The 25,744-nt window shown below is 45.4% G+C and overlaps 2 protein-coding genes across 5 annotated transcripts in view; one reads left to right on the forward strand and one right to left on the reverse strand.

The window, feature by feature from the left end:
- disp3 (dispatched RND transporter family member 3) overlaps positions 1–11,497 on the forward strand; it is a 12,847-nt gene extending 1,350 nt beyond the window's left edge. For all 3 annotated transcript variants that reach the window (XM_005729399.1, XM_005729400.1, XM_005729401.1), the window contains 20 exons: positions 3,250–4,245; positions 4,326–4,545; positions 4,628–4,764; positions 4,861–4,995; positions 6,506–6,666; positions 6,856–6,995; positions 7,103–7,194; positions 7,303–7,467; positions 7,809–7,970; positions 8,058–8,204; positions 8,302–8,435; positions 8,530–8,699; positions 8,802–8,932; positions 9,209–9,393; positions 9,509–9,635; positions 9,786–9,931; positions 10,080–10,239; positions 10,351–10,464; positions 10,554–10,726; positions 10,811–11,497. In XM_005729399.1, coding sequence (XP_005729456.1) covers positions 3,258–4,245; positions 4,326–4,545; positions 4,628–4,764; positions 4,861–4,995; positions 6,506–6,666; positions 6,856–6,995; positions 7,103–7,194; positions 7,303–7,467; positions 7,809–7,970; positions 8,058–8,204; positions 8,302–8,435; positions 8,530–8,699; positions 8,802–8,932; positions 9,209–9,393; positions 9,509–9,635; positions 9,786–9,931; positions 10,080–10,239; positions 10,351–10,464; positions 10,554–10,726; positions 10,811–11,167 — 4,044 coding nt within the window. In that variant the 5' untranslated portion in view covers positions 3,250–3,257 and the 3' untranslated portion in view covers positions 11,168–11,497. The remainder of the gene's footprint in view (positions 1–3,249; positions 4,246–4,325; positions 4,546–4,627; positions 4,765–4,860; positions 4,996–6,505; positions 6,667–6,855; positions 6,996–7,102; positions 7,195–7,302; positions 7,468–7,808; positions 7,971–8,057; positions 8,205–8,301; positions 8,436–8,529; positions 8,700–8,801; positions 8,933–9,208; positions 9,394–9,508; positions 9,636–9,785; positions 9,932–10,079; positions 10,240–10,350; positions 10,465–10,553; positions 10,727–10,810) is intronic.
- Positions 11,498–13,794: 2,297 nt separating this feature from the next.
- bmp1a (bone morphogenetic protein 1a) overlaps positions 13,795–25,744 on the reverse strand; it is a 30,084-nt gene continuing 18,134 nt past the window's right edge. Inside the window, exons 7-20 of one of the 2 annotated variants that reach the window (XM_013909902.1) lie at positions 23,316–23,440; positions 21,546–21,661; positions 21,272–21,374; positions 20,892–21,008; positions 20,390–20,535; positions 20,081–20,276; positions 19,709–19,834; positions 18,440–18,633; positions 18,136–18,316; positions 17,893–18,018; positions 17,575–17,702; positions 16,995–17,208; positions 16,446–16,696; positions 13,795–15,150 (exon numbers count right to left, since the gene is read on the reverse strand). In XM_013909902.1, the coding sequence (XP_013765356.1) occupies positions 15,016–15,150; positions 16,446–16,696; positions 16,995–17,208; positions 17,575–17,702; positions 17,893–18,018; positions 18,136–18,316; positions 18,440–18,633; positions 19,709–19,834; positions 20,081–20,276; positions 20,390–20,535; positions 20,892–21,008; positions 21,272–21,374; positions 21,546–21,661; positions 23,316–23,440 (2,158 nt within the window). In that variant the 3' untranslated portion in view covers positions 13,795–15,015. The remainder of the gene's footprint in view (positions 15,151–16,445; positions 16,697–16,994; positions 17,209–17,574; positions 17,703–17,892; positions 18,019–18,135; positions 18,317–18,439; positions 18,634–19,708; positions 19,835–20,080; positions 20,277–20,389; positions 20,536–20,891; positions 21,009–21,271; positions 21,375–21,545; positions 21,662–23,315; positions 23,441–25,744) is intronic. The other variant, XM_005729402.2, reaches the window with a different exon arrangement.

Raw genomic sequence — 25,744 nt, forward strand, 5'->3', positions numbered from 1 at the left:
TGTGTGTGTGCGTGTGCGTGCTATCAGTATTGAAGGTTACAAATCTCTCACCTTTGTGGACAGGATAGGGATGTGGGGGTAAAAAAAAGGCAGCGAGACTGATGGGAAGAAAAGGGCAAGAGATTGAGGGCAAACACAGTGCTGAGAGAGATGTTGAGAGTAATGATGATATGTGAAGGGTTCAGGCTCACAGCAAGCTGGGGATTGCTCGGAGCGTACACCTCGCCGGCTTCACATCACCCAGAGATGTAAAGGAGGGTAATAACACCGACACTGAGCTTATCTGTGTTTTCACGGGAAAGGCCGTGCGTACATTAGGTTTCCAGTTCATCATCCTGGATGCCCTCATCTCGCTGAACACGACATACGAGACAGCTCTGTCCATCACCTACACCTGCTGTGCTTCCAACGAGCTGGCAGGTACAGCACAAACATCACTTGTTGGGGGAAAAAAAATGTAAAAGCTACAAAGTTCCCACGTGAGCCTGAAAGCAAGCGGGATGTCAAAGGCATCAAAAATTCATTTTCAGACAATTAACACAATTTTATACCTGAAAACCCAGCACGTGCAACTTCACTCCAGGCCTCCTGGTGCATTCACCTGTCTCATTTGTCACAATGTAACTGCATTACAGACAGAAAACCACATCCTCTCCTTTAAGAGCGACGCAGCTTTAATGTACACTCAGCCATATGGCAGACTGCTTTTACACCAACACACACTTAAAGCACGATGCCAGTTTATTCTTATTTTTTAATCCACACCTGCGCCGGTGTGGATTAAATCGGGTGCTCTCTCCTATTGATTTTTTTTTAGAAGCGACGTTGAACAGTTCTGGCAGCTTGTAAACACATTAGTTATACCAGGCTGCGTACCGCTCGCAGTGCTTTGCAGATGTACTCCACTCATAATTATTGTACACGAGGCGCAATGTTCCTGGATGCGAAGGAGTGCCAGACTCATCACGAAGAGACGAAAGGATGCGTCCCCGAGGCCGTGGGTAGTTATCTCTCCCTCACTGTACCTGCACGCCGCTGCGAGGCACGTGTAGACAGTAGAGGGATCATAAAAAGCAGGCAGAGCTTGCATTGAGCCTGCCTCACTCTCCTAATTCATTCATACATCCTTAGAGTTTGAAATCTGCTCGGCTTGTGAGGCTTTTTTTTTATGTCGAAGCGGGCCCTAAGATGCACCTGTAGTGCTGCTGCCCCCCCCATAATTATTAACCATCAGAAATTTCTTTTTGACAAATTTTCAAGGAGCCCACGGTTTGTTTGATGTCTGATGGCTGCGCCATCTCTTCACCCACTTCCCCGTTTTTCTCTCCTCTCTTCTCTCCCTTTCCCACTCTTCGCATGATATTTCTGCACTTCTCTGTGTGCCTCCTCTCATCTGCTGCTGAGAGCATCACGACCAAAACATGCTTGAGAGGGGAGGGCAGGGGGGCAGAGAGGATTACCAAAATCTAATTGCCAAAATTAGTAGCTGTATTCAATTTCATTTACCCCCCAAGTACAGAATCATATCGAGTTTAGTTCTTCGTGTTTTTCAATGCAAAATAGTGACGCTTGGACCGAAAACGCATTTGACGAGGAAAAGTCAGCATTAGAGGAAAACAACATAATAGGACTCATTATGGAATAATAGCCCACGATGGCTGCAGATAACGAGTCATAATAAGTTGAAATTACACCAGCAATTTGGAACAAATTATTTTTCCTTGTTATATTAAAAATATATGTCTGTGTTGTTTAAGAGAAAAAGGTCACTGAAAAGAATGATTAGATGGTTTTCTTTTTGTTTAGTGATGCATCCTGAGCTTTTGTCTTAAAAAACAAAAAGCTACCAAACAAACACCATTAATGCGTTTATCCTCTAAAAATGCGGGAAGCTCACATTCACACCGCGCGCCCCATCTGCACTCCCATTAAAAGGGGCAGCGGTGCCCTTGTCCGTGCACTTGGATGACATGGTGCTTAATAAAACAAAGTGTTGTCCATTTTTAAAAGAAGTCCCAAATTTGGCCTTTTTTCTAAGAACGTGAAATGCAGGGCGGAGCTCTTGCTTTCAACTCCGCAGGTTTTAAGATCTATTGAATGTCAAATCCAGCGTGAAACCATGGTGGATGTTTGAGAACATCAAACGTGTTTCTCTCAAAGGGCGAGGAACTGGAGGGTAAAGGATTTTAATGATGTGCCCGTTAAATACATCCCCCAGTCTGTGAGCCGGAGTCTGACTGTTGCACGGTGGCCGCACAAGGAGGCTGGCTGTTCCGAGTGGAGCACTCCCTTTATTGCCACCGTGAAATCAACTACGTTTAGATGTAAGAGCACAAACTGTCCCATAAATCAGCACGCCTACAGTTCATTTGGCATCTTAAGGGTTTGCCTCTCAACAGTCTTTCTTCCCTGCTCTCCAACGGGAGGAATCTTTTTTTGCAAATATCGATTAATCCGTGTCATTTGTAAATTACTCTCTTTTATGATGGATTTTTCACTCCAGCTAGAAAGCTGACTACAGCTATCTTTTACACATAATTATGATTCAATGTCTTACCTGGCTGACCTTAAAGCATCGTTCTAAAGAGAATAGATAAATTGCTGCAGTTAGCAGACTCACTGCCACTTGAATGCAAACTGTCTGCAATGTCTTGCCTGAGAGAAAAGAAGCGTAGGGGTGGGGGGGAAGTGACACCTATTGACACGATTAGTCGAAGGCTGCCCATCGCTGGAGATAAACTCTTTATACCCCGCTCACTCTTCTTGTCACTAATTAGACAAGTGAGATGATTTAATTTGGTGCAGGATGGAAACAACTGCATCGACTGGTCATATGTAGAACCCCACTAGTATACGCTCTCCGGGTGATAATGGCTTGCATGGGCTGGCAGAGAAAAGAATTAAATCACAGCTTTTTAGCCCGTCTCACCCCAAGCTCTTGTGATCAGCATCTTAAAGCAGGACTCGGCCAGCCATTTTCTATTACGAGCCCTTGAGGGGAAGAACAAGAAGGGGGGAAAAGGTCCCCCTCGCTCAATTTTCTCCATGCGAGCAACCAGTGGACGGCCTTTCTCACCAGCTGCTTCAGGATAGACTTAATTCGCTCGTGTCCTTGCTCTCTGAGCACAACTTTCAAAGTTGCCTTGTCCCCCATTCTGTCGCAGCTGTGCTCATGTTCACCTGACCAAGTGGACAACAGCCATAACGTTAAGTGAGTGATGATCAAGTGGTCTTATGTGTCCCTGACAGGTGCCGCAATGGATGTGGATGATGAGCCGTTGCTGTTTCACACCAGCTGGGGTGGTGGAGAAGAGGAGGAGGAGCTGGAGGAAGAGGATGGAGCAGCACACGCCGCGGAGCAGAGCTGGTCCTCGGGGGATGCTTGGGTTTGTGGACTGTGGAAGGCAGTGGGGTGGGTTTACACGCAACCCTGGGCCAGTGGGGCGGTTTTAGGGGCAGCTGTCCTGCTGCCATGTGCCCTCTTTGCCTACATGCTGCTCTACTGCCCTCCTCTGGACATAGACCTCTCCTACAGTGCCTTTGAGGTTCACAGCCACTTCTCAGCTGAACGTTTTGACGCCCTCGCCATCGCCGTAAAGACTCAGCTGGGGTCGTGGGACAGACGCAGACGAGACATAGATAACATGGAGTCTGAGGCGCTGCGAGAGCTTCTGCTTGAGAAGCTGGGCAGGAAGGAAGTGTTCAATAAGATGGATAATGAGGACACGGGGTCCTCCGCTCCTCAAGGGGACCCTTTACAAGCCAGTGATCATCAGAAGAGAGGAGCAGCAGCAAGCAGAGATGAAAGGACAGCGCCTCATCTGGGTCAGGGGGAAACGGGGACGCATGAAAGCATAAATCCAGGAAACGGGGAAGAAGAGGCGAGATTAGGGGATGGAAATTCAACTTTTTCCCTCATTAGGAAGCGCAGATTTGTTCCCAATTACTACTTACAGAGCCAGGCTCTGTGGAGGATTGAGCTGGTGTTTGTGGCTCAAGGCAAAGGCGAGCGCAACATCTTCACTCCAGAGCGCCTGCAGACGATACACCAAGTTGAGCGGCTGCTCATGCAGCACCCACAGTTTCATCAGTTCTGCTGGAAGCCTCTGGAGTTACTGAGGGATCTGCCACTGGGGCCGTCCTACTGCTCCCCACCCAGCTCCCTCCTGTCATACCTCTACCCCAGTGAGAGAGGAGGCAAGATCTACTATGATGGCATGGGCCCAGACTTGGCTGATATTAAAGGCAGGTTGAAATTCCAGTTCAAGCTTGAATGACTCCTTGGGGTAGCCCAACTTAACTTTGCTGATTCTCCTCATGTGCAGGTTCTCTGGGCCTGGCCATTACCCACCCGCAGTTTTACTGGTACGTGGATGAGAGTCTGTCCCCGGAGCATCTGTCCTCATCCCTGTTACGCAGTGAAATCCACTTCGGAGCTCCTCTGCCGTCCTACTACTCCCTGCAGGACCGAGCGGATGAGCAGAGAGCACGCTTCAAAAACTTTGTGGTCCAATATGCAGACATCCTGGCCAACCAGTCTACCAGGTCAGTAAAAACTCTCGTATTCACAGGTACTGAATGCTATTGCAAACACTCAAAGTTGTTTTGTCTGTGTGGCCTGTTCCAGTCAGGTAAAGGTGCTATATGGGGGAACAGAGCTGTTTGATGACGAGGTGAGACACACCTTCCACAATGACATGATGCTGGCTGTGGTCAGCGGAGCCTGTATTACTGTGCTTGTCTACGTCCTTACCTCCTTTTCTGGTACAGTATCCCCGTATTTCACTTACATCGATGTGTGTACATGTTTCTGTTTGAAGGCGCAGAAATATTTACAAGCTTCTTCTTGTCTCTGCGCAGTCTTTTTGACTTTCTTTGGACTTGCTAGCATCGGACTGAGCTGCCTGATGGCTCTTTTCTTATACCACGTCGTGTTTGGCGTGAGGTACCTGGGCATTCTCAACGGAGTTGCAGCGTTTGTTATTATCGGTATCGGTAAGTCGTTTAAGCAATAGTTTGACATTTTGTAAAACACTTTGTGTTTATGAAGATTGATGCCACTTTGGGGTTTGTAAAATACACTGAACAGCCTTATGACCACCTACCTAATAATGTGTTGGTCCCCCTTTTGATGCCAAAAAAGCCCTGACCCAGCGAGGCATGGATTCCTCTAGACCATGATGTTAGCAGCAAACTCTGTAAGTTGTGCTGTATAGCCTCCATGGATCGGACGTGTTTCACCAGCACATTGGACAGATGCTTGATTGGATTGAAATCTGGGGGCCTTGGAAGCCAGGTCAACACCACAAAATCATGTTTTTGTTCCTCAAACCATTCCTGATCTGTTTTTGCTTTGTGGCATGATGCATTATCCTGCTGAAAGAGGCCACGGCCATTAGGGAATACCGTTTCCATGAAAGGATGTACATGGTCTGCAAGAGTCAGCATGGGCACCCTGACTGGTCTGTTGCTACGCAGCCCCATTTGCAACAAACTGCAATGCACCGTGTATTTTGACACCTTTCTATCAGAGCCACCATTAAGCTTTTAGAGCAATTTGAGCTGCAGTAGCTTCTCTGTTGGATCGGACCACACGGGCCAGCGTTCGCTTCTCATGTTCATCATTGAACCAAACCTGTCCATGACCCTGTTGCTGGTTCACCACTGTTTCTTGGACCATTTTTGATAGATACTGAGCACTGCAGACCGGGAGCACCCCACGATAGCTGCTGTTTTGGAGATGCTCTGGCCAGTCATCTAGCCAGCACACTTTGAAACTCACTCAAATCCTTATGTTTCTTACACATCTACTTAAAGGACCAATGTTCACTTGCTCCCTAATATAACTCGTCCACTAACAGGTGCCATGATGAAGAGATGATCAGTGTTACCACCTGTCAGTGGTTATAATGTTATATGTAATCGTATGTGAAGCTCAAGGCAAGCTTGGCTTAGCTACACCTAAATACAGAATTGAAGAAGAAGCCACAAGCCTGGCTGGGTCTAAAGTTTAAAAAAAAAACTGCCTCTCAGAACCACTAAATCTCATTAAAATGTAAAAGTGCCACCTTGTACTTTTACAGGGGATTTAATTACTACTTCTAGTGACTCAGTGGAGTCTTGTCACCAGTTAAGCAAATGGCACAATCCCCCATAATCCCCTCCATATAACATGCTGTAGTAAAGCTGTGTTGTGTGCAGAGTAATTATACAATGTATAAGTGTTAATGACTGACTTCACTGTGAAAATTCACTGTATTTCTCTGCCTCTCGTAGGTCCCCATCTAGCTCCCATTTCCAGGCTTTTCATGCTAAACTAACAAGCTGCAGGCTTTAGCTGATTTCGCGCACAAGATGCAAACATAATGAATGACCTTTTTATTTTCTGACTCTCAGCTGTATGTGAATGCTACGTGGAGCTATTGCTCTGAAATGAGGAAAACTACAACTCTTTGTCATGAGTTGTGCTAAGAAGTCCTCCTTTTGTCTACCCTTCATCTCTCAGGGGTGGATGATGTGTTTGTGTTCATCAGCACTTTCAGACAGGCGTCTCATTTGCATCAGCCGCAGCAGCGAATGATCTACACAATTAAAACAGCTGGCCGAGCGACATTTCTGACCTCCTTCACGACTGCGGCCGCTTATGCCGCTAACACCTTCTCTCAGGTAATTATGGAACTGAGAAAGAAAAGAAAATAACAGCGCTTAATAGGACATGTACAGGGTGTATAAATGACTCTCCTACAGTGGGTGAATAGAAGTGCCTCTCTCAGCAGACAACCATTTTTCCCACGATAAGCACAAATTGAATGTTTCAAGGTCCTTTACACTGCGCTTTGTTCACCTGACACTCAGATCCCAGCCGTGCATGACTTCGGCCTATTCATGGCTCTCATCGTCAGCTGCTGCTGGCTTTGGGTGTCTGTCTTGATGCCTGCTGCCCTTTGTATCTGGACACAGTTTGTGGAGCCTCGTGAACATGCCTGGTTGAGCTGGTAAGCTTTTGCTTCCTTACTTTTTGTGCTGCGTGACACCCACCCAGATCTAATCCCCCTCAGCTGTCTCTCTCTCTCTCTCCCCCTAAACTCTCCACCCCGCGAAGCTGGAAGCTGTTTTCGGGCCTGTCGGCGAACCACAGCCCTTTGTCGGACGAGGATGATGATGTGGCTCTTCTGTCAGTGGAAATGGAGCCAGGTGAGATTATTATCTGCCTAGCATCGGAATGAAGGCTGGCAGGGGGATTGGTTGTAAGAATGTGTCTCGCGGGGCACCTCTGAGGATCTTTTCCTTCGTCTCTGCCAGGCTTCTGCGACACAGACGGCGATGCGGCCATCCTGTCCCTGTCGGTCGAGACACCTCTGTCCCCTCCGGGGCAGCGGCACGTGGGTGTGGTGAGCACCAATCTTCAGTGGGCCTTGAAGCACTTAGTGGCTAAGCCGGTTGTGGAGCGACGGAAAACTGTTCTAGGTGAGATTTAATCTTAACTCAGAACTTGCAAAGACAACATCAATTTATATCCCAAAACTCAGCGGTTGGGGCTTCTAAGATATTGTGTGCAGAGCTCTTAATGTTTGGTTTAGATGTGAGAGTCACCTCAGGCTTAAGTAAGAATTATTGAAGAAATTCTGTAATCTCTGTTTGCCCCGAGGGGATTCTGCCTGTCAGAGTGAGTGCAAAGCATTCTCATGAAGGATTCAACCACACTCTTTGGGAGTGACTGTAATTGATCCTCACTGCTGATCTGTCCCACAACTGTTCTATCAAACCCTCTTTTCTGTCGTTGTTTGTTCATCTCCCTTCTGGCCCAGGTGTCTTTCTCCTGGTTCTGGTCTTCTCAGCTGCCTTCTGTTGTCTCCTGAGGCCGGCCACTCACGCTCCCCTTCTTTTCCGCCAAGATACAAACCTCCAGAGTCTGCTGGCTCTGCGGAGCAACCTCAGCGGCCAAGGCATCTCCTGTCCCATGTGCTCAGGTAAGAGTGGAAGCACAACTCGGTTAACTTCTTAGATCTGGAACGAATATCAAAAGAAAGAAAAAAAAAACATGTCGTGTCCTGCAGGTGTGTTCATGGAAAAACCCCACCCACTTCCCACCCACGCTCCCTCGTCTGCATTTTTGTATCCTACACATCAGCAGAGGCCGAGCAGGACAACTGCCACTGCTGCTCCGAGTGGAGTGAAACAGGACTCACTCACTAACCAAACAGGTAAAAACCCAGCACATAAAAAACCCAAACCCAGCCCTTTTCTCATTTAAGCCCTGTTTCCTGTCTTTAAAATCCTGAACTTTGTACCTTTTTCAAGGCCCTCTTGTGACAGTGTACGTATCAAAGTTAGACCACGGAGCCTCTACAACCATTTACCGCTTCTCCCTTAACGCCAGCATCCCGTCCCCGTGGAAGATGTGCAGCACAGAGCGTGAGGTGTCATCATTCCAGGTGTGAGAGCAGGAAAAAAGCCAACCTGATTATATTGGTAATAATTCGAGTCCCACTAAAGCAGCTTACAACTAATCTTGCTTTATTTGAATAGGCTTTTAATCAGCCCCATGGCAATTACACCGCCAGAATGACAGTGTGTGTTTCCCACGTATACCTCCCGTACGACAGCTGGATGATCACGTCCGGCTCGTGTGATCCTCGTCATGGCTGGACGCCAGATTTTTCCTTTTATGTAGCATCATCCCCACAGCAGCACAGCAGGTGAAGGCACAAAGGAAGAATGTAAAACAGAGACTGAGACAGGCTGTCAGGTTGTTTTAGTGGGGAAATCTGTCATTTTTCAGCTCTGCTTTTTCCCTTTAGGAAGTTGTACTTTGCTCAGTGCCGCCTGAGACCTCATCCCAGCCGCGTGTGTGTCAACCCGCCAGGCTGTGGCATTAGCTCTGGGCCTGATGGACCTTCACGGGGAAGCTTTTATACGTTTTTTCCCAGCGGTGAGCGAGCAAGCATCTCGTGATAAACATAAAGACTGTTTGTTAACATCAGGAAAACAGTTCTCACTCCGCATGAGTCACGCTGCACAAATGTCTTTTTCCTGTCATTTAGCTGAGTCTTAACTACAGAGAAAACGCACTGATGTGACTTCTCCTCTTAAAGTGAATCCTCTGGAGAGTTTTTTTTTTTTTTCACAGTGCACCAGTTATGCAGATATTTTTGCCCCGTATAAATAAACGTGGTTGAAAGGGTTTTCTTTGCTTCTATTTTCAAAGATCCCTCATCTGCTGCCAAAACGAAACCATCCAAAACGTTTGGCTTCAATCCGTGCAGCGGCGGTGTGTGCGGCCAACCGGCGGTGCGTCCTCTGGTCGACACCGGAGCCATGGTTTTCCTTGTGTTTGGGATCCTGGGAGTGAACCGAACCGAACGCAGGGACAACCACGTGATTGGAGATATGGTGATGGTCACACCTGCGCCACATGCATCTTAAACTGTCGACTGGAGGAACGCTGCACCGGATTTTAAAAGGACTTTCTCACCGTTGTAAATTTGTTGTTTGATTCTCTCCAAAGGGCAGCATTATACTGGATCCAGACTTTGATATTTTCCAGGAGATGGGGCATCTTTGCAAAATCTGCAAAGCTGTTAGTGCAAACACACAGCTCGTAAAGCCGGGAGGAGCACAGTGCTTGCCGTCAGGTAACATTTGCTTATCTGATGGGAAGGGAAAGTAACTTTTCAAATGTGGGGTTTTTTTGTGGCACAAAAAAGTAGTATAAAGTCAAATCAGCAAGGTTAGGCCTTCTGATTTGACAGCAAGCAGGCTAAAAACTCTGCTGTTCCTCACAGGCAACAAGCTATCTTCCATTCTGCCTCTTCTTCATCCTGAGTGCCACTCTCTCCCTGAACCCAACCTGCTCCCAGGGCAGCTGTCCCATGGAGCGGTGGGAATGCATGGAGGGAAGGTCCGCTGGCTGTCCATGGCCTTCGAATCTGTAAGTCTCTTCATCTCCATGCGACAAACCGCCGTCGGTTTCAGAGTTGCCGCAACGCCTTAATTCTCTCTCTCTCTCTCTCTCTCTCTCTCTCTCTCTCGCTCTCTCTCTCTCTCTCTCGCTCTCTCTCTCTCTCCTCCCTTGTAAGACCACATACAAGGGAAAATCCTCATTTCAGACGTATTCCGATTTCCTGCAGTGGGAGAACTTCATCCAGGAGCAGCTCGCAACTCTCCCGCAGACCTCTTCTCTGCAAAGAGGCTTCCAGACGTGTGAGCACTGGAAGCAGATCTTCATGGAAATCATAGGCAAGTGAGAGGTGGAGCAGATGTCAAAGAGATGCAGTGTTTGTTTTTTCCTTTTCTAAAACTGGAGACCGATACAAATGCCGAAAGTGCTGCCCTCTGGTCCTGTTGTAGGTGTGGAGAGTGCCCTCTGGAGTCTGCTGCTGTCTCTGGCCATCTGCGTGGCAGCTGTTTCTGTGTTTACCGCACATCCTCTGCTGCTGCTGCCCGTGCTCGTGACCATTCTCGGTAAGAGCCGCACTAACATATTTACATTTGAAAGTGATGTTTTCAAATAACCAAGAGTGCATTTCCCTCATGTTTTTGGTCTTGAATAGGGGTGATCTGTCTGGTAGTGGCGCTCATGTATTGGCTGGGATGGGAGATGGGAGCAGTGGAGGCAATTTCTCTGTCAATACTTGTTGGATCCTCGGTGGATTACTGTCTACACCTGGTGGAGGGATACCTTCTGGCTGGGGAGACCACACCTTCTATGCCTTCTCATAACTTGGTACGCGACTATTCTAATTTCAAATTGACCACAGCGTGTTTTTTTTAAGAGTCTGCACTTTTTAAATCTCTGTTTTATTCGCAGGAGCCTCAGGCCGAGAGGCAGAGGCGGACTCTGGAGGCAGTGAACCATGTGGGTGTTGCCATAGTGTCCAGCGCTGTCACCACAGCGATCTCCACAGTCCCTCTCTTCTTTTGTGTCATTGTGCCTTTCGCCAAGTTCGGCCAGATTGTGGCCATTAACACGGCCGTCTCCATTTTGTTCACCCTGACCGTGACTGTGGCCACGTTGGCCTGCGTGGCCCCGGCCCGCTTCAGCAGACACCCAGGCGCTGTACTCAAGGCCAGCCTGGCTGTGATGGCAGCCGCCTCTTTGGGAGCAGCTCTGTGGTGGGTCGGGGGACAGCTGGGTGCCATGGCCTGGCAGTCACTCACCACATAAACACTACTGATGTCACACAGAGGCGTTCCTCTGTATGCAACCTGTGAGAACTATTTTCTTTCTTCCATGTTTGTGGAACAACGGCTCAGTACACGGTTACATACTTTACAGCACAAAGATGTCAGAGTTATCACAGTTTTTTTTCTTTGTTCTCACTTGTATTGATCAGTGGATTGTTAAGTATAGAGGGGGAAAAAATCCCCACTCTGGGTGTCTCTTTTTAAAATCTAGTGTAACTGAATATGTGACTCATAATAGTAGGTTGATTTCTGATTCACACGAGCTGTTTTTGGTTTGTTTCTCCCCCTTCATCTTCAGCCCTAGATGATGGAGTAATTGTTGGGAAACACTGACTGAGTCACAATTTTCATCTGTGTTACTTATTGAGTTGTGAAGAGTTGCTGACTGTTCTGTGACCTGCTTTTGTGAACACTGACAGCGCAGCGCTGCGATGTCCGTGAAGACCAGTGTTAATGGTTCACTTTGATACGTGGCCATGTTGTGAAGCATCAGAATGTTTCTTTGGGTTTTTTTTATTTTTTATTCGTCGTTTTGTTTTCTTTGTCTCGATTTTGCACTGAATGTGATTTTTCAGCCACATTTGTATCAGAGCTTATGATGTCCCACTGTGGCTGGATTAAAAGTTCTATAAACCAAATTTATACTCTGTTTTTATGTTAAATGTAATGTAAGATGATGTAAATGTCTGCGTATGCTGCTCTTACTCATTCTGAACTGAGCTTTGGATGCTGCCAACACACACACGTTTAGAAGAACTCTCAAAGCCAATATTTAGCACAAGTCACTTTCCTCTTTTGTGACTTCGTTTTATCTCAGATCTTACAAAATGCTTCAAGGTGTCTATTTTTGTCATTGGGTTAAAAGAGACCTTTTATCAGCTCCTCAGGTGTACCCTCCACAAGCCCTCCGCCACACTCACAGCCTCTCACTGTAACCTGCTCGGATCTCCCACAATTCAGAGCACCACTCAATAGCGTCTCCACTCTGCCCCGCAGTGAAGGTGACGGCCATTTGTCAAACCGCACAACGTAACGGTCGGGGGAGAGGGGCCGACTGCAGCAGGAGCAGTAAATTCTGGTTTATGTGCGTGTTGTTACTCGTGGATGTCAAATAAAACAGGTGCAGAAAAGCTCGGGGTCTTTTCTTTTTGTTTTCCTTCCTCCTGCACGGTTATGTAACGGAGCGGCGGGATGACGGCCTGTCGCTGTTGGCTTATAATCACATAATTACCGGGAGAGCTACTGTAGATTGCGTCGCATCTCTGGGCGGCTGTTAATAACTCGTATGAAAGAGGTCAGATGAAACAATGAATTGCATTAATGTTTCATGCTGGTTATTAAATAAAGGGACGCTGTTCTACACAAAGAGGTATTTTCTACTCAGCGTGATGGAAATGGATGTAGGAAGATGAGAACAAATAGGAGTAAAATTAGAAGGGGAAAAAAACCCGTTGACTTTTGTTCTGGAGAGACTTTAATTTCCACTGTGAATGAAGGGGAGTGTTTGAATGTCTGCGTACCTTTCACATTCATTTCCTTCTTTTTTCTATTACCGCAGTGCTTCTTGTAGGGTACCTAGATGTATCGAGCTTGATATCGACATCTGTTATTTCTGTCTACCATCTATTGATATCTCTCTCTCTACCCCTTCATTTGTCGATAGCTCTCTTTCTCTCTCCAACCCATCTTTATAGAGATCTCTCTCAATACCCATCTAGCTATCTATCTAATGCTATTCTCAATCTCTTTCTACTTATTTCAATAACTCTTGAGATATAAAATAATGAGAAATATTGAGATGTATCTCTACTTATGTTTATTTATACCCACCTATAACCATGTCTATTAATTTACATGGTATTTTTTTTGTTTTGTTTGTAAAAAGATCTCTCCAAGCCTGCAGTCTTGTTACACATTTATGTATGTGCAGTACTTTTGTTAAGTAAAGGGCCTACTGTCAGGCACTCGAGCATTTTTTTTTTGTTCAGCAACATCGCTCTGCTCCTCATTTTCAGGGAAAGAAAAAAAACAGGAGAGTAATGGAATAATCAGAGGGCGAGTGATGTTACATGTAGAGGAATGAATATTTAGCAAAGTGGAAAAGCAAATGCTTTCCTACTGTCGTCTGGAATGAAAAAGCTCCCGTCTATAAATACTGAATAACAGATAATATGAATAAGAGATAGTCTGTTTATATTTGACTGTTCTTTTCCTGTGTTTGCAAAGGTTCTTCAACAAACTTACTTCAAACAGGGAGCATTCAAGTCCTCTGGTCTGTTACTCCGTCTTGCACGTCCTGGGTAATCTCTGCCAGAACACAATTTAACTACAGTGGCCTAAAAAACAGGTTTACAGAGCTGAGCTCAATTAGCAGTATGGATAAAAGGTCAGTCATCAAACAAGTGTGTCAGGCCACAGAAGGCTCATGCAACATGGTGCTGAATAATAAATAAAGAGAAGGAATGAGTGAGCAACAAAGTATATTCAACACTGACCATTGGCTATACATTGGAAGGCAATTATAAGGCTAACTTCAGAAATACACCCCCCCCCCCCATTGCATTATATATGTAATCACTATGACAATAAATACCCAGGCTCATTTGGTTCTTGAGAAATACTTCATTGTAGCAAGAAAAAGGCATTTTCTCTGGAGAGAAATTATTTTACATCAGACGTGTAAATCAACACGGAAACATAAGTCATATCTTTATTACCCCATGTTACAGGGCACACACAATGTTCAAGTATGCCTGAGGAACTAAATGGAGCAATTACAAAAAAAAAAAATATATATATAATAACAGAATAAGAGATAAAATGCATTTAAAAACAAGTGAACTGGCATTGCATTTCACAAAATTCCATAAGCTCATGATTTTGGAACAATTCACTGTAAAGTGCTAACTGGTTCGAGCTGAGAAAAGCACACGTTCCCTTTGAAAGATCAAACATTACTTTATACACGGAGGTACAGTAATAGCCAATCATCAGGCAAGCAATTACCAACCAGAAGATATGGACCACATTTCATTTATTAGTCCTTTGATAAGATAACAGATTCCTACATTTGCTTGTTAATGGTAACAACGAGAATCTTGCCGCTGGTTGTCAGGACAAAGCCAATTACAAATGCTGGTGTTGTCACAGTACCGTTTTCCTCCTTGCCTTGCAATTACATGCACTTGACTGACATACAGTATCGATATCTCAAGTCAAGTCCTTTTAATCCTCTTATGGATAGGAATCCTTGAATCAAAGGGATGAGAGGAGAGTGAGGTGAAGAGAGCCTTTACTGAGGAGTGCAGGAGATGTTCCCCATATGCCTCCTCCTCTTCTTCTTCTCCTCCCCTTGCATGTGGCAGGCTGGCCTGACAAAAGCAGGGATCTGTCCAGCTGATGCCCGCCTTCCTACAGGTCCTGAGAATCCACTGTTTTCCTTTGTGCCTTTCTCGGCATTTATTTAAAAAAAGAAGAAAAAAAAAAGAACAATAAAAAAAACAAAAAACAAAAAAAACATATCTGGGGGTATTGGGTCAATACATTTTCCCCTACTGTCCACCTAAAGCAGACATCCACCCTCCCACCCCAATCCTAACCATAGAAAGGTAAAAACAAGGTGTACTGCAGAATGGCTTTTACTCCTCACAGTCTGTGGGGGGAGCTAGAGCCCCTAGGAGCTGAGGTGCGGTTGGTGGTCTTGCGGCTGTTCTGTCGTGTCTGATTCATTTTGTTGGCCGAAGGGATCCGAGCGTCTGGCTGGCGCCTCCCTTGGGGGCCCCTCCGTTTGCCCCTTTGCCCTGCACGGCCCCTTCTGGCCTCCGCTGGTCACTTGCGTGAGTGCAGTGTGTCCTGGAACTTGGTGCTGGTGTAGCGGACGTGAAATCCCTTTTTGTTGATTGTGTCGTCGGAGTGGAACTTGATCACAATGGAGTCACCGGCCGAGTAGATCTCCTCTGGAGGCTGTCAGGAGGGACAAAACAACAGATTCGTTTGTGGCTTTCTGCTTCCCTGAACTTCAATTCAAACTAAAAGGACTTCACACATGCTGAAGTCCAATCAGTGAGTCTGACAGAGAGCTTCTTGACTGCTACTGCTGTAAAAGCCAGGGGCCATGTGAGGGTCTGGGTCCAAGACTAGCCTTCTGCAGCTTTCTCCTCTTTTTTTTTTTCTCCTTTTGTTTGTTTTTTGCTGGAGCTTCATATTGAAGTGCACCGCTGCAGAAAGCTTATTTCTTCCCTGAATAGAGCCATATAATGTGTTGCTACACACATGCTTCAAAAAGAGGTAATTGCATTACGTGAGCACAAAAATATGAAACATTTGACCTAAGTGTTTTTCAGAACACCATTATCATGTGAAAATTGATTTTAAAAAATTAATTCGAGCAATCATTAGTTAAGGCGCCGAATCAGCTGCCCCGTGGTTGTCACAAAGACGAGCGTTGCAGTGTCAGAGCAGTCAAAGCCCGCGCGACTAACTGTAAACACACCGGACTGCCGATTAAAGCCGCCGGTGAAAATTCGCCACAACATAACGCCCTGTAAGTCTTGGTTTATTGGGAAAGGGATTTTAAACAAGAAGAAAGCGGCCCATTCTATTTTATTGTAGACCCAGAAACAATCTACTGTGTAACTGAGAAAAGCCTCGGGGCTGAAAGTAAACCTCCCCCACAACGTAATGAGTTTTTACTCTACTTTGGACTGAACTGTGTCAGTTTATTTCAACCTGTTTTATAAAAGGAAACTTGATTGAGGAGCTGCTCCCCGAGGAACCCGGGGTGTTACGTCCCCTACAGCGAATGACTCATAAGAATGCGCGTGAATAAGAGGCCAAAGCTTATTAGAAAATCTTGTAAATGAAATCAAGCTGTTCTCTAACCTGATGAAACTCGAGTTACTATTCCCCACAGGACTCATTGTTTCATAGACCAGCTGCAGCCTCCATCGGCTGATTATTTCACCGCTGGAAGTAAGTGCCAGAGAGTCCAGCGACACCCAGGGAGTGACCAGCTATGTTGACCTGGAGCCACCTCGACAGCAGCACTCAAACTCAGGAGGAGCCCGCTGGCTTAAAGCCAGAATCAAAATCCCCAGGCCGGGTCAGAAAAGTCACCCCATTACAGGCGACAGGATCAGTTTTGACAGGATTAATAATTCCAACAACTCCCTGATAATTACATCCGGGCAGTCACGGTGCTTCTCTGCAGCAGGAGTTACCCAAAAAAGAATCTCAGAATTATTGGATAATGTTCTTACCCCTGAGCCACAGTAACGTCCCAGCCGTGGAGACTTTGTGTCAGGGCCATCGAAGAGCTCCATGTAATCGTAGCCGCAGTCCGCCTCTTCTTCGATCTCAAAGGTCTGGAAGATGAGCTCCACGCCGTAGCCTTTCTCCGCCGAAATCACCCACTCGCAGTCAGAGGCTCCGGGGTAGTTATTGTCTCCAAACTGGGCATGGGAGAACAGGTCCTTGGTTTTGACTTCCGCCTTTAGTTGACCTCCACACTCTGAACAGAAAAGTTGAGTTAAGCATTTTTGCAGAGAGAAAGAAGTGGGCTGATGGGAATCAGGGCCAGCTGTGCTTTTGTGTCTAGAGTCATCCTGTTACAAAAGGAGAACATGGTCTGAATCATCCCATTTTGAGACAGGGTGGTGAACATTGACCTATAAATCCTGGAAGAACATCTAAAGCCCTTCATGAGGTTTGATATGACTAATTGACTTAAAAATAACAAAAACCGATGTGAAACTGTACACTGTTTTTTTTAGGAGAAAAACCCCTGAATGCTGTAATATAACTCTCACCCGCAGTATGGGAAGCCTCAAAGCCTTTTTTCTGCACAGAATTATCAGAGAAGAAGCGAATGAACAACTTGTTGCCGCTGGATGTGATGGGTGGAGGCTTCTTAGTCCCACAGAAACGACCCAGTTTCTGCGCTTTTCCATCGCGCCCGTCATAAATGTCAATGTGGTCATAGGCACACTCCAGGTGGGCCTCCATGTCAATCTCATTGAAGGCCTGTTAAAAATGAAGAGGAAGATCAACTCGAATGATAAGGCTTAGACATTAAAGCCCTTTGTCTTTTAGCGAGATAGTAAGGTAATATTTCTAGAAGATAAGAACTTAATTAACTCGGCACACGGAAGATCAACGCACGACATTGTTTCAGCAAATAACCGACTCTATATCTGTGGCACAGTGGGCAAAAATGCAAAAACAATAACAGAAGGGGGAGCCACACATCATCATTAGGAAGGCCATAACAGTTTCTGACATGAGCACAGTAAACACAGATGTCCTCAGCGGATTTAGCAATTCAATTATGCAGATAAAGCTGCTAACAAATAAATAAATGACTGACAAGCAGGAGGTTGTGGCACGTACGATTTTGATGCGGTGACCTGGAGTGGTGGTGAGCACCCAGGTGCATGCCTTTTTGCTGGGGTATTTATCTGGCCAGTTGGGGCTGGTAATAATGCCGCTCACACTATTCACAGTGTGATCACAACCAGCTGCAAAAAAAAAGAAAGAAAGAAAGAAAGAAAGAGATAAAATGTCGACACGGTGCTCTGCGTCAGGCTAATCTACAATGGGCTCAAGCACTGCACTCAGACTGTTTTCGCTCTCACCAAAATCTAAGAAGAAGACGAGTAGATAGATCTATTCAAAAAGACAAAAGACAAAAAATGTTATGTGCAATACCTTCTTTGCAGTCGTGTCTGTTCTCATGCAGCACAAAACCACTCCTACACTGACAGCTGTAGCTCCCAAAGGTGTTGACGCACTCATGCTGACAGCCACCGTTCTCCTTGGAGCACTCGTCCTTATCTGCAGGACCACAGAGGACACAACAACGCTGACGACTGCTCGCTTTGAAGACTTGACGGGTTGCAGATCTGAGTGAGTGAAAGCAGAGACCGTGCAGAACCCTGCCAGAAGACTTACCTGAGAAGAACTGCGCTTTAAATCCCTTTTTGGACACCGTGTTGTCGGATTTGAACTCGATGCGCATGTTGTTGTACTGCGAAGTGATAGCTTCTGGTTTCTCTGCCCCACAGAACTTCCCGTGTAGCTTCGAGTCGGCCGACAGCCCGCTGCGTACCTCCACGTAGTCGTACTTACAAACCTGCACAGGACGTGTTATTTGGTTTAAATTACAAAACTCAAGGAGGAGAGAAATGCTTCATTTGCTATGATTAAGGAGAGATGCGTCGCAGTGACAAGGAGCAAAAGTATAGAACAAACCCACCCATTGTTCATTTAACATAACCCCAAATCTCACATCATTGCCCTCAGTCTCGAAGACGTCAAAGAGCAGAGTGATACGGTACTGCGTGGGGGCAACCAGCTGCCAGATGCAGTTCTTGTTTGGGGGGTACTCTCGGGGCCAGCCTGGACTGGTTATCGAACCGTTCAGCTTGGTGATGAAACCTCCACAAGCAGCTGGACACAAAAGACAGAAAAATAAGCAGCTTGATATGCGTGCAGGTGTCCACACACAAAAATAAATAAATACATGATATCACTGTATATTTCTCAAGGATTGGTTCCAAATGTTACGCTGCCATCTGAGATTTCCTTTGAACATAACAACCCTCGGAAAAATGTGATTACTGCCTGACCTTTCTGCCAAAGCTTTGTAGTAGCAACGCAGGATATAACACAACAGCAGCAGCTGGTGATACTCATTAGATCACTTGGCTATTCTTAGTTAATTCCGTCAGTCATTAACTAAGTAGGTAAAACAAAAAGCTGTGCTGACACATGGACTGTGTTGAAATCCAGAAATAATAATAGTGCACAATATCTAACAGATATCTATATAAGCACAGGTTTTAGGGATCATTTTAACTAAATTTAAATGCAGGTTTAAAATATAAAAAATTTATTTTAACCATGTAAAGCCTGAACCCTGAAGTTTACTGAAGCAAGAAATTGAATATTTGCGTATACGAGTGCATCAGTCATCTAAAACATAACAGGGGGTTAGTGCTAAAAAAAACAAAACAAAAAAAAACTGTCTGCAAGCTTCATGTGGAAATGTTGCACATACACCATGAATGTATATCCTTTCTAATATGCATTATTTTAATATTAACACATTAATAATAGAACTACATTCAGTTATGTGCATTTTTAATTCATTTTAATGTGTCTGTCTTTAATTTCAGGCCCCATTAATTCAACATCAGCGAAATATTTGTACACACAGCAAAGAGATGGGTAGCTGGCTGACTTCCTGTAGAGGCAGAAAGGGATTAAATGGTAATGTTGTGCAGCTGTGTGTGCTAGCAGTTGGGTCTTAAACAACAACAACATATAATTTGAGGTAAAATAAAGCTTTCATTGTTGTAACACAAATCAGAAAAGGCCGTGCCTGGCCAGCACCACTATTAATGCTGGCTGTTAGGAGCAGGACTGACTGTACTTATTGTATTTGGGTGGCTAACTGTGTAAAGTGCTTTAGCATGTAAATGACATGGTGAGCAGGGCTGGTGACTTTTCTCCCTGTACTTACCCTCACAGCTGCGCTTGTCAGCAGCCAGCTCATAGCCTGGGTCACAGGCACACTTGTAGCTGCCTAGTGTGTTGACACAGCGTTGCTCACAGCGACCGTTGTCCGGCTTGGAGCACTCATCCATCTCTGAACACACAAAGATATGGCCCTTTTAGCTGGCCCCCCTGGCTCAGTGGCTTACGAGAGAAAACCCTCCAAAACAACAGCAGAGTCGGGCAAAGAGGGTCGCACAGAACGCAAAGGTGCAAGAAGAACAAGGATATATGAAAGAAAATTTAAAAAGGTCATGACCTACAGAGTGAATGTTGGAACATGCTTTAATTCAAATGCTGACATTCTCTCCTAGATGTTGTCAGCACTTAAAAAGTTCACCTTTGAAGAAGTTTGCAGCAAAGCCGGCCTTGTTGACAGAGCCATCTGAGACAAATTTCATCCACAGATGGTTTGAGCTCGTTTTTATGTCATCTGGCTTGTCATAGCCGCAGAAGCGGCCCAGCAGAGGGCTGTTTTCAGAAATCCCATCGCGCACTTCTAGATAGTCATATGCACAGCTGTCGTGTCTCTCAATCTAAAGAAAAGCAGAAGATTTGGTGTCAAAAAGGGGAAAAATTTGTCATGAAATCCAGAAGAAAGCATGAACAGTATTCTGTTAAAAACATTAAAAATGCATTGGTGTCTTACCTCAAAAGACTGGAAGGTGAGGCCTACGTGGAAGCCTTGAGCGACAGAAATCTTCCACACGCACACTTTGTTTGGCCTGTAGTCATCGGGGTAGTTGGGAGACTGGATCTGGCCATTGTCCTTCTTCACCTCCCCGCCACAGATGGCTGCATGTGACAGTAAAAACAACACTGAGCTATTTCATTGCTATATCATCAGTATTTTCCTTTGGAAAAAAAATAAGGTGCTCACTGCTGATTCACTGATTTATGCATTGGGGATTAACTGAATGCCTTCACACTCACACACATACATCATCCCTTTGCACGGTCTGCAAACAATAGAGCTGAATGTGAAACCTGGCCAAGATCTGATTAATGCAGCATAAAATGCCTGACACATCAGCAGTAGGAGAGCCAAAAAGGGTTTTTTTGGGGGGTTTTTTGCTACAGCCTCTACACATATTGTTGGATGTGTGATCCGACCCTGCGTTCAGCATGCATGAAAGAAAATGAGTGCTCACCTTCATAAACAGCAGAGAAACCTTTTCCCACCCAGTTACTGCTGCTGCGGAACTCAATCCACAGGCGGCTGTCAGTGGAGATGATCGGCTCGGGCAGCTTATCGCCACAGAAACGACCTGGGTCACAGGTGAAAACATAAAATCAAACATTTGGACCTCACAACACCCGCAGTACTGGCAGAAATCTGTCTCCAGAGCTCTACAGAACTTCACACGAAGCACACTGCATCCACCAAAGACTGCACCCAGCTTTCACTTGCAGCAGTTGTTTTCTGAAACTGAATGTCTTTTAATTTTTTTTCCCTTACACAAAAGTTGACCAGGAGACATCTGGAGGTTTGTTGTTCGTTAGCTGCTCTCTGAATTCAGTTAAAACTGACCTTTAAGTGGTGCCTTCCTCCAGTATCCATCTCTGATCTCCACGTGGTCATACCAACACAAGTGACTCCTGTACAAATCCATGGAGGTGAAGTTCAAAATGATCTTAATAAAAAAATAAAAACCCATTACTGGGACAGCAGGGGGCAAAGGTCACACATTGCTAAATCTCAGATAAATATGATGAAACCAATAAACTGCATCAATATGAAGGAGCCAGAGATTTGATTTGAGGTGCCTTTAAGCAAAGATCAGACACTTTCCATAAGCTCGTACCTTTTCCCCCGGTGTGACTGATATTCTCCAGATGCAGTGCATGTAGGCTGAGTATCCATTTGGGAATCCAGGAGAGGAGAAATTCCCGCTGCTGTCCTGCAGACTGTCTCCACATCCTGTGCACAGAGACAAACGCACAACTGCACGTCAGGCCCGATGCTCTGCCAGTCAGTCTCTGTCTGAAATCACCTAAGCTACTAAAAAAACCACAACAGCTCTGAAGTAGATCCTCTGAAACTTGCGGCTGCGGAGACAGATGCTTGATGCTGGAATTATAACACTCAATGTGAAGAAAAGGGCAGTGCTTTCATGTTCAAAGGCACATCTGCTGATAATATTCAGCCACAACCCCTCATCTCACCCATCCCCTCCCCCACCTACTCCAGATGATGATCACACAAAGGAAACAAGAGAGTGTGAGACACTTTCTCTGAGCATCTTCTGAAAATAAACCTGGCCCACTATAAATAACCCGGCCCTCTGGAGGATGTGATGCATTATGTACGTGTTGCCAGTGAAAAAAAGCAAAAAACAAAACAGAAACAACCTTTAGTTTGATTGGCAAAACTAAGTGTGCGATGACTGAGTCCAAAACAATATGCAGCCTAGAAGAATGAGTGCGTGAGGCTCCAGCCAACTGGGGGAAAGATGCCTTTGATTAAGGCACGAGGAAATAATAGAAGGCTAGATTGGCATCTTCAGCTGTCCGTCTTGGGTGGCGTGTAAGCATTTACAATCACCCTTGGGTTTTTGTTCTTTTACCTTGAACTTCATTTAGTAAGAGTTAAGAAAACACTCTCCTTGCCTGTTTGCGTTCAAAGCGAGAAACCGACGAGCCCCGAGCTTCAAGCTGTGTGAAATAACACTTTGTGCGGAGCTCTGCCAATCCTGAGCCATTAACCAACACACATTTGGGATGACAAACACTCCTAGGAATGCTGCATGAATGGGAGATCCGTGGCTCTTTAAGAATTTTTTGTTTTTTTCAAGAACACATGGAGAGACTCACTACCTCATCCCCCCACAGCGCGTGCCACATCATCCAGTCTTCCTCAGGAGACAGCGATTGCCGTGATGAAAGAGACAGAGCACTTGCAGTGATGCACGCAGATACATTTAAAACTTCCACCTCTGCCCTGAAACCACACTGGATGATCCACTGTGGTGACCAAGCACTATGTTTACTCATTGAAACTGACTGCTCAGCTGTCCCAGCTTTACCTGCAATTAACTGTCTGACACCAAATGCATTCAGCAGAAGGCTGCTCTTCAACGTACTTCTGCTAATGCTATAAATTGTGTTTACTTCAACAGCATCAGATTCTCTCTCCTCTGGAAGCATAAACACACAGAGAGCTTCAGAAAAGTACCAGGATTACATAACTCTCCTTAGTGTATAGCCACGTGGTTTACATTGTTGGGAGTAAACACGCGTGTCTGCACATCACAGCTTGTACAGTCATTTCAGTTATTGTCTTTAGAAGACCAGCTGTTCTTTTGCATCTATCTGGGAAAACAGACTGACTAACTTCCTGTCCCTGGGTAGTGTTTACACTCCTCCCTGCTTGGGAGTCTGGTACGCTATAGCTAAGGAACCGCACCACATCAATCGCCGATGTGCACAGCGTAAGCTGCATCTGCGGAGGCCAGGAGAAGTTACAGACCTCTCTCTTCCTCTCTTTCCTTCTTTCTCAGGGTTGTGCTATGCATACGTTCAAAAATAGACAAGAAAAACCCCATAGCAGACAAGAGCTGTCATTTTGGCCTTACTGGAGCACTTGTAGAGTTTGCGTGCCTGTGCAATATCCCCTTTGCTAAGTCTGGTTCTTTGGCCAATGGGTGGTCGCACGCCGTTCACATCGTAGCGTGGCAGGATGGTGTCCAGGAAGATGCCTCTGTAATTCAGAGAGAGAAAGAGAGAGACTGATGTTAATGTTGCATAAAACCCCAACTGCATGCGCACCCTCCTGCAGTCTACTCCAGCATGCACACATGCCACAAAACGTGTTTGTTCACAGGATTAGGTAACTTACCATCAATCAGTGCAGTTCAATCACTGTCAACATTAACTAAAGAATTAAGAGTTCTACATACCCAGTTAAAAAGGAGTGCTGACAGTCAGAAAGTCAGAAAGAAATGTGATTGCTTTTGTAGAAAAAAAAAAAAAAAAAAAAGAGCAAATCCAACTACCAGACAAGACACACATGGAGTGCTCATTATCATGTGTACTTTCTGGATTAGCATTTAAAACAAGATTCAGGATATCAGAAAAAAGTAAAAGGCTTGTAATGAGATGCCATCAGAATTTATTTGTCTTTAACCAGCTGTTGCTCACCCACACCCATGTGGACACAAGAGGGCTTTCATTAAGATAAAGACCCAGCTGCTTGTACAGTAAGAAACGACCTAATTAAGATGAACATCAAACCTCTTATCTATGAATATCCCCACTTTTGATAGCGTAACCAGTCAGTATATGCTTTGACATACTTTACTGTTTGACCCTTGCTCACTCTCTAATGAGGTTCATTAAAATTACGATACCATCTGAAAATGTTTCCTGCACTTTTACTCAGCATACTGAACGTTCAGTGTCCACATGTGTGCGCCTGGGCTTTGAATCTCCCTGCATCCGGTGCTACTCTGCAGTTCTTTCAGATCTACTCATCTCTTTGATATAGGACTGTTGTTGAATTTCAGTCTTTCTTTAAGGTTGAGGTCACACAGTCCACTTCAGAGGTTAATGCTCAGATATCATCCTTTGCACACGCACACACACACACACACACACACACACACACACACACACACACACACCATAAGCCGCGGAGGCAGGGAAATGAACATTAGCCACATTCTTGATAAACATCCAAAATGAAAACTATAAAAATAAATAAAATTAGATAAAACATCTGCAAATGTTAAAAATGAGACAGGACAGAACAGTTAGTCCAGAAAGACTCCTTTTTACAAAGCTGCCTCACTTGACACTTTGCTAGTTTATCATCTTCATTTTTCTGTAAGTATTGGCAAGAAATGGTCTGGCTCCCTGGCTGTTCCCATGGTGACATGCCTATCAACGCCAGGCATGTGCAAACAGAGCAGCCTGAGCTAACAGTTTAGGCTCTGCCTGTCTGCGAGCTTCCAGGAGCCCGTATGCTGGCTGCTGAAGAAAAAAAAAAAATTAAAACAAAACAATGCCACTCCAGTCGGTGTCAGAAAAGACAAAAGGGGACACTGGCAGATCTCTATTTGAGCTGGCACTGCTCCACACACTCGTCCTAAAAAAAAAAATAAAAAAAATCTCTCGAGCAAAAGGAGGGGGAAGGCAGAGCCATGGGTCGGGTAACACACCCGAGACAAAAAGCAAGGGATCAGCCCTGCTTGTCCCCAGGAGACACGGCAAAACATCAAGACAGGCCATGAAATCTTCCGAACAACACCCGCGGCAAAGGCCCTGGCTTCCCACGGTGATTTACTGTAAAACACAGAGCAAACACACCGGCCAACAATGGACCGACAAAGAATGACACTGGCACAGGTAAATCAGCCAATCAGCGCTGAAGAGAAAGTGCTTGGAATGACTTGTGAAAAGCCAACAGGAGCCCCTCGTCTGCTAATACAGCTCTGTGAAACATTCCCCGGCAGTGACAGCCACCGCTTCTCATTTCTAAGCAGCCTTTTTGGATCAGAGGAGTTTGTATAGGAACAGAGTCAGAGTTGGACTGAAAACAGATCAGGGTGGATTACCTCACATAAATATACCCCATTGTGCAGCCAGCTGTAGAACATACTGCAAATTTATAAGATTAAGAGCCTAAGTCCAAATGATGACCTGGGAGTGACCACAGCTAAATGGACATGTGCTGACCTGACTGAAATCCAATACAAGATAAAAACCATTCCCTCTTTAAAACCTCAATTCCATGGAAGTAGTGGGCTTTGTTTCCTGTAAACCTGGAAGCTAAGACAAGACAAAAGTTTGTTGTTTGCATGGAGAAGGAGTACAAATGTCTCTCTTCCCCTTTGTCTCTGTTCTGCAGTCTTTTTCTGTACACTAACAAACACTGGAAAAGCAGCAGTAATTCATCTCCGCTCGGCGTGAAGTGCATTAACAACCTACAGTTTGGATGCACGGGGCCAGGCAGGAATTTCTGCATACTGGCCTACATCCAGCCTCAGCCTCTGTTTAGACAAAG

The sequence above is a fragment of the Pundamilia nyererei genome, unplaced genomic scaffold, assembly GCF_000239375.1.
Source record: "Pundamilia nyererei isolate P.nyererei 1_Seehausen unplaced genomic scaffold, PunNye1.0 scaffold00033, whole genome shotgun sequence".
NCBI classification, from domain to species: domain Eukaryota; kingdom Metazoa; phylum Chordata; class Actinopteri; order Cichliformes; family Cichlidae; genus Pundamilia; species Pundamilia nyererei.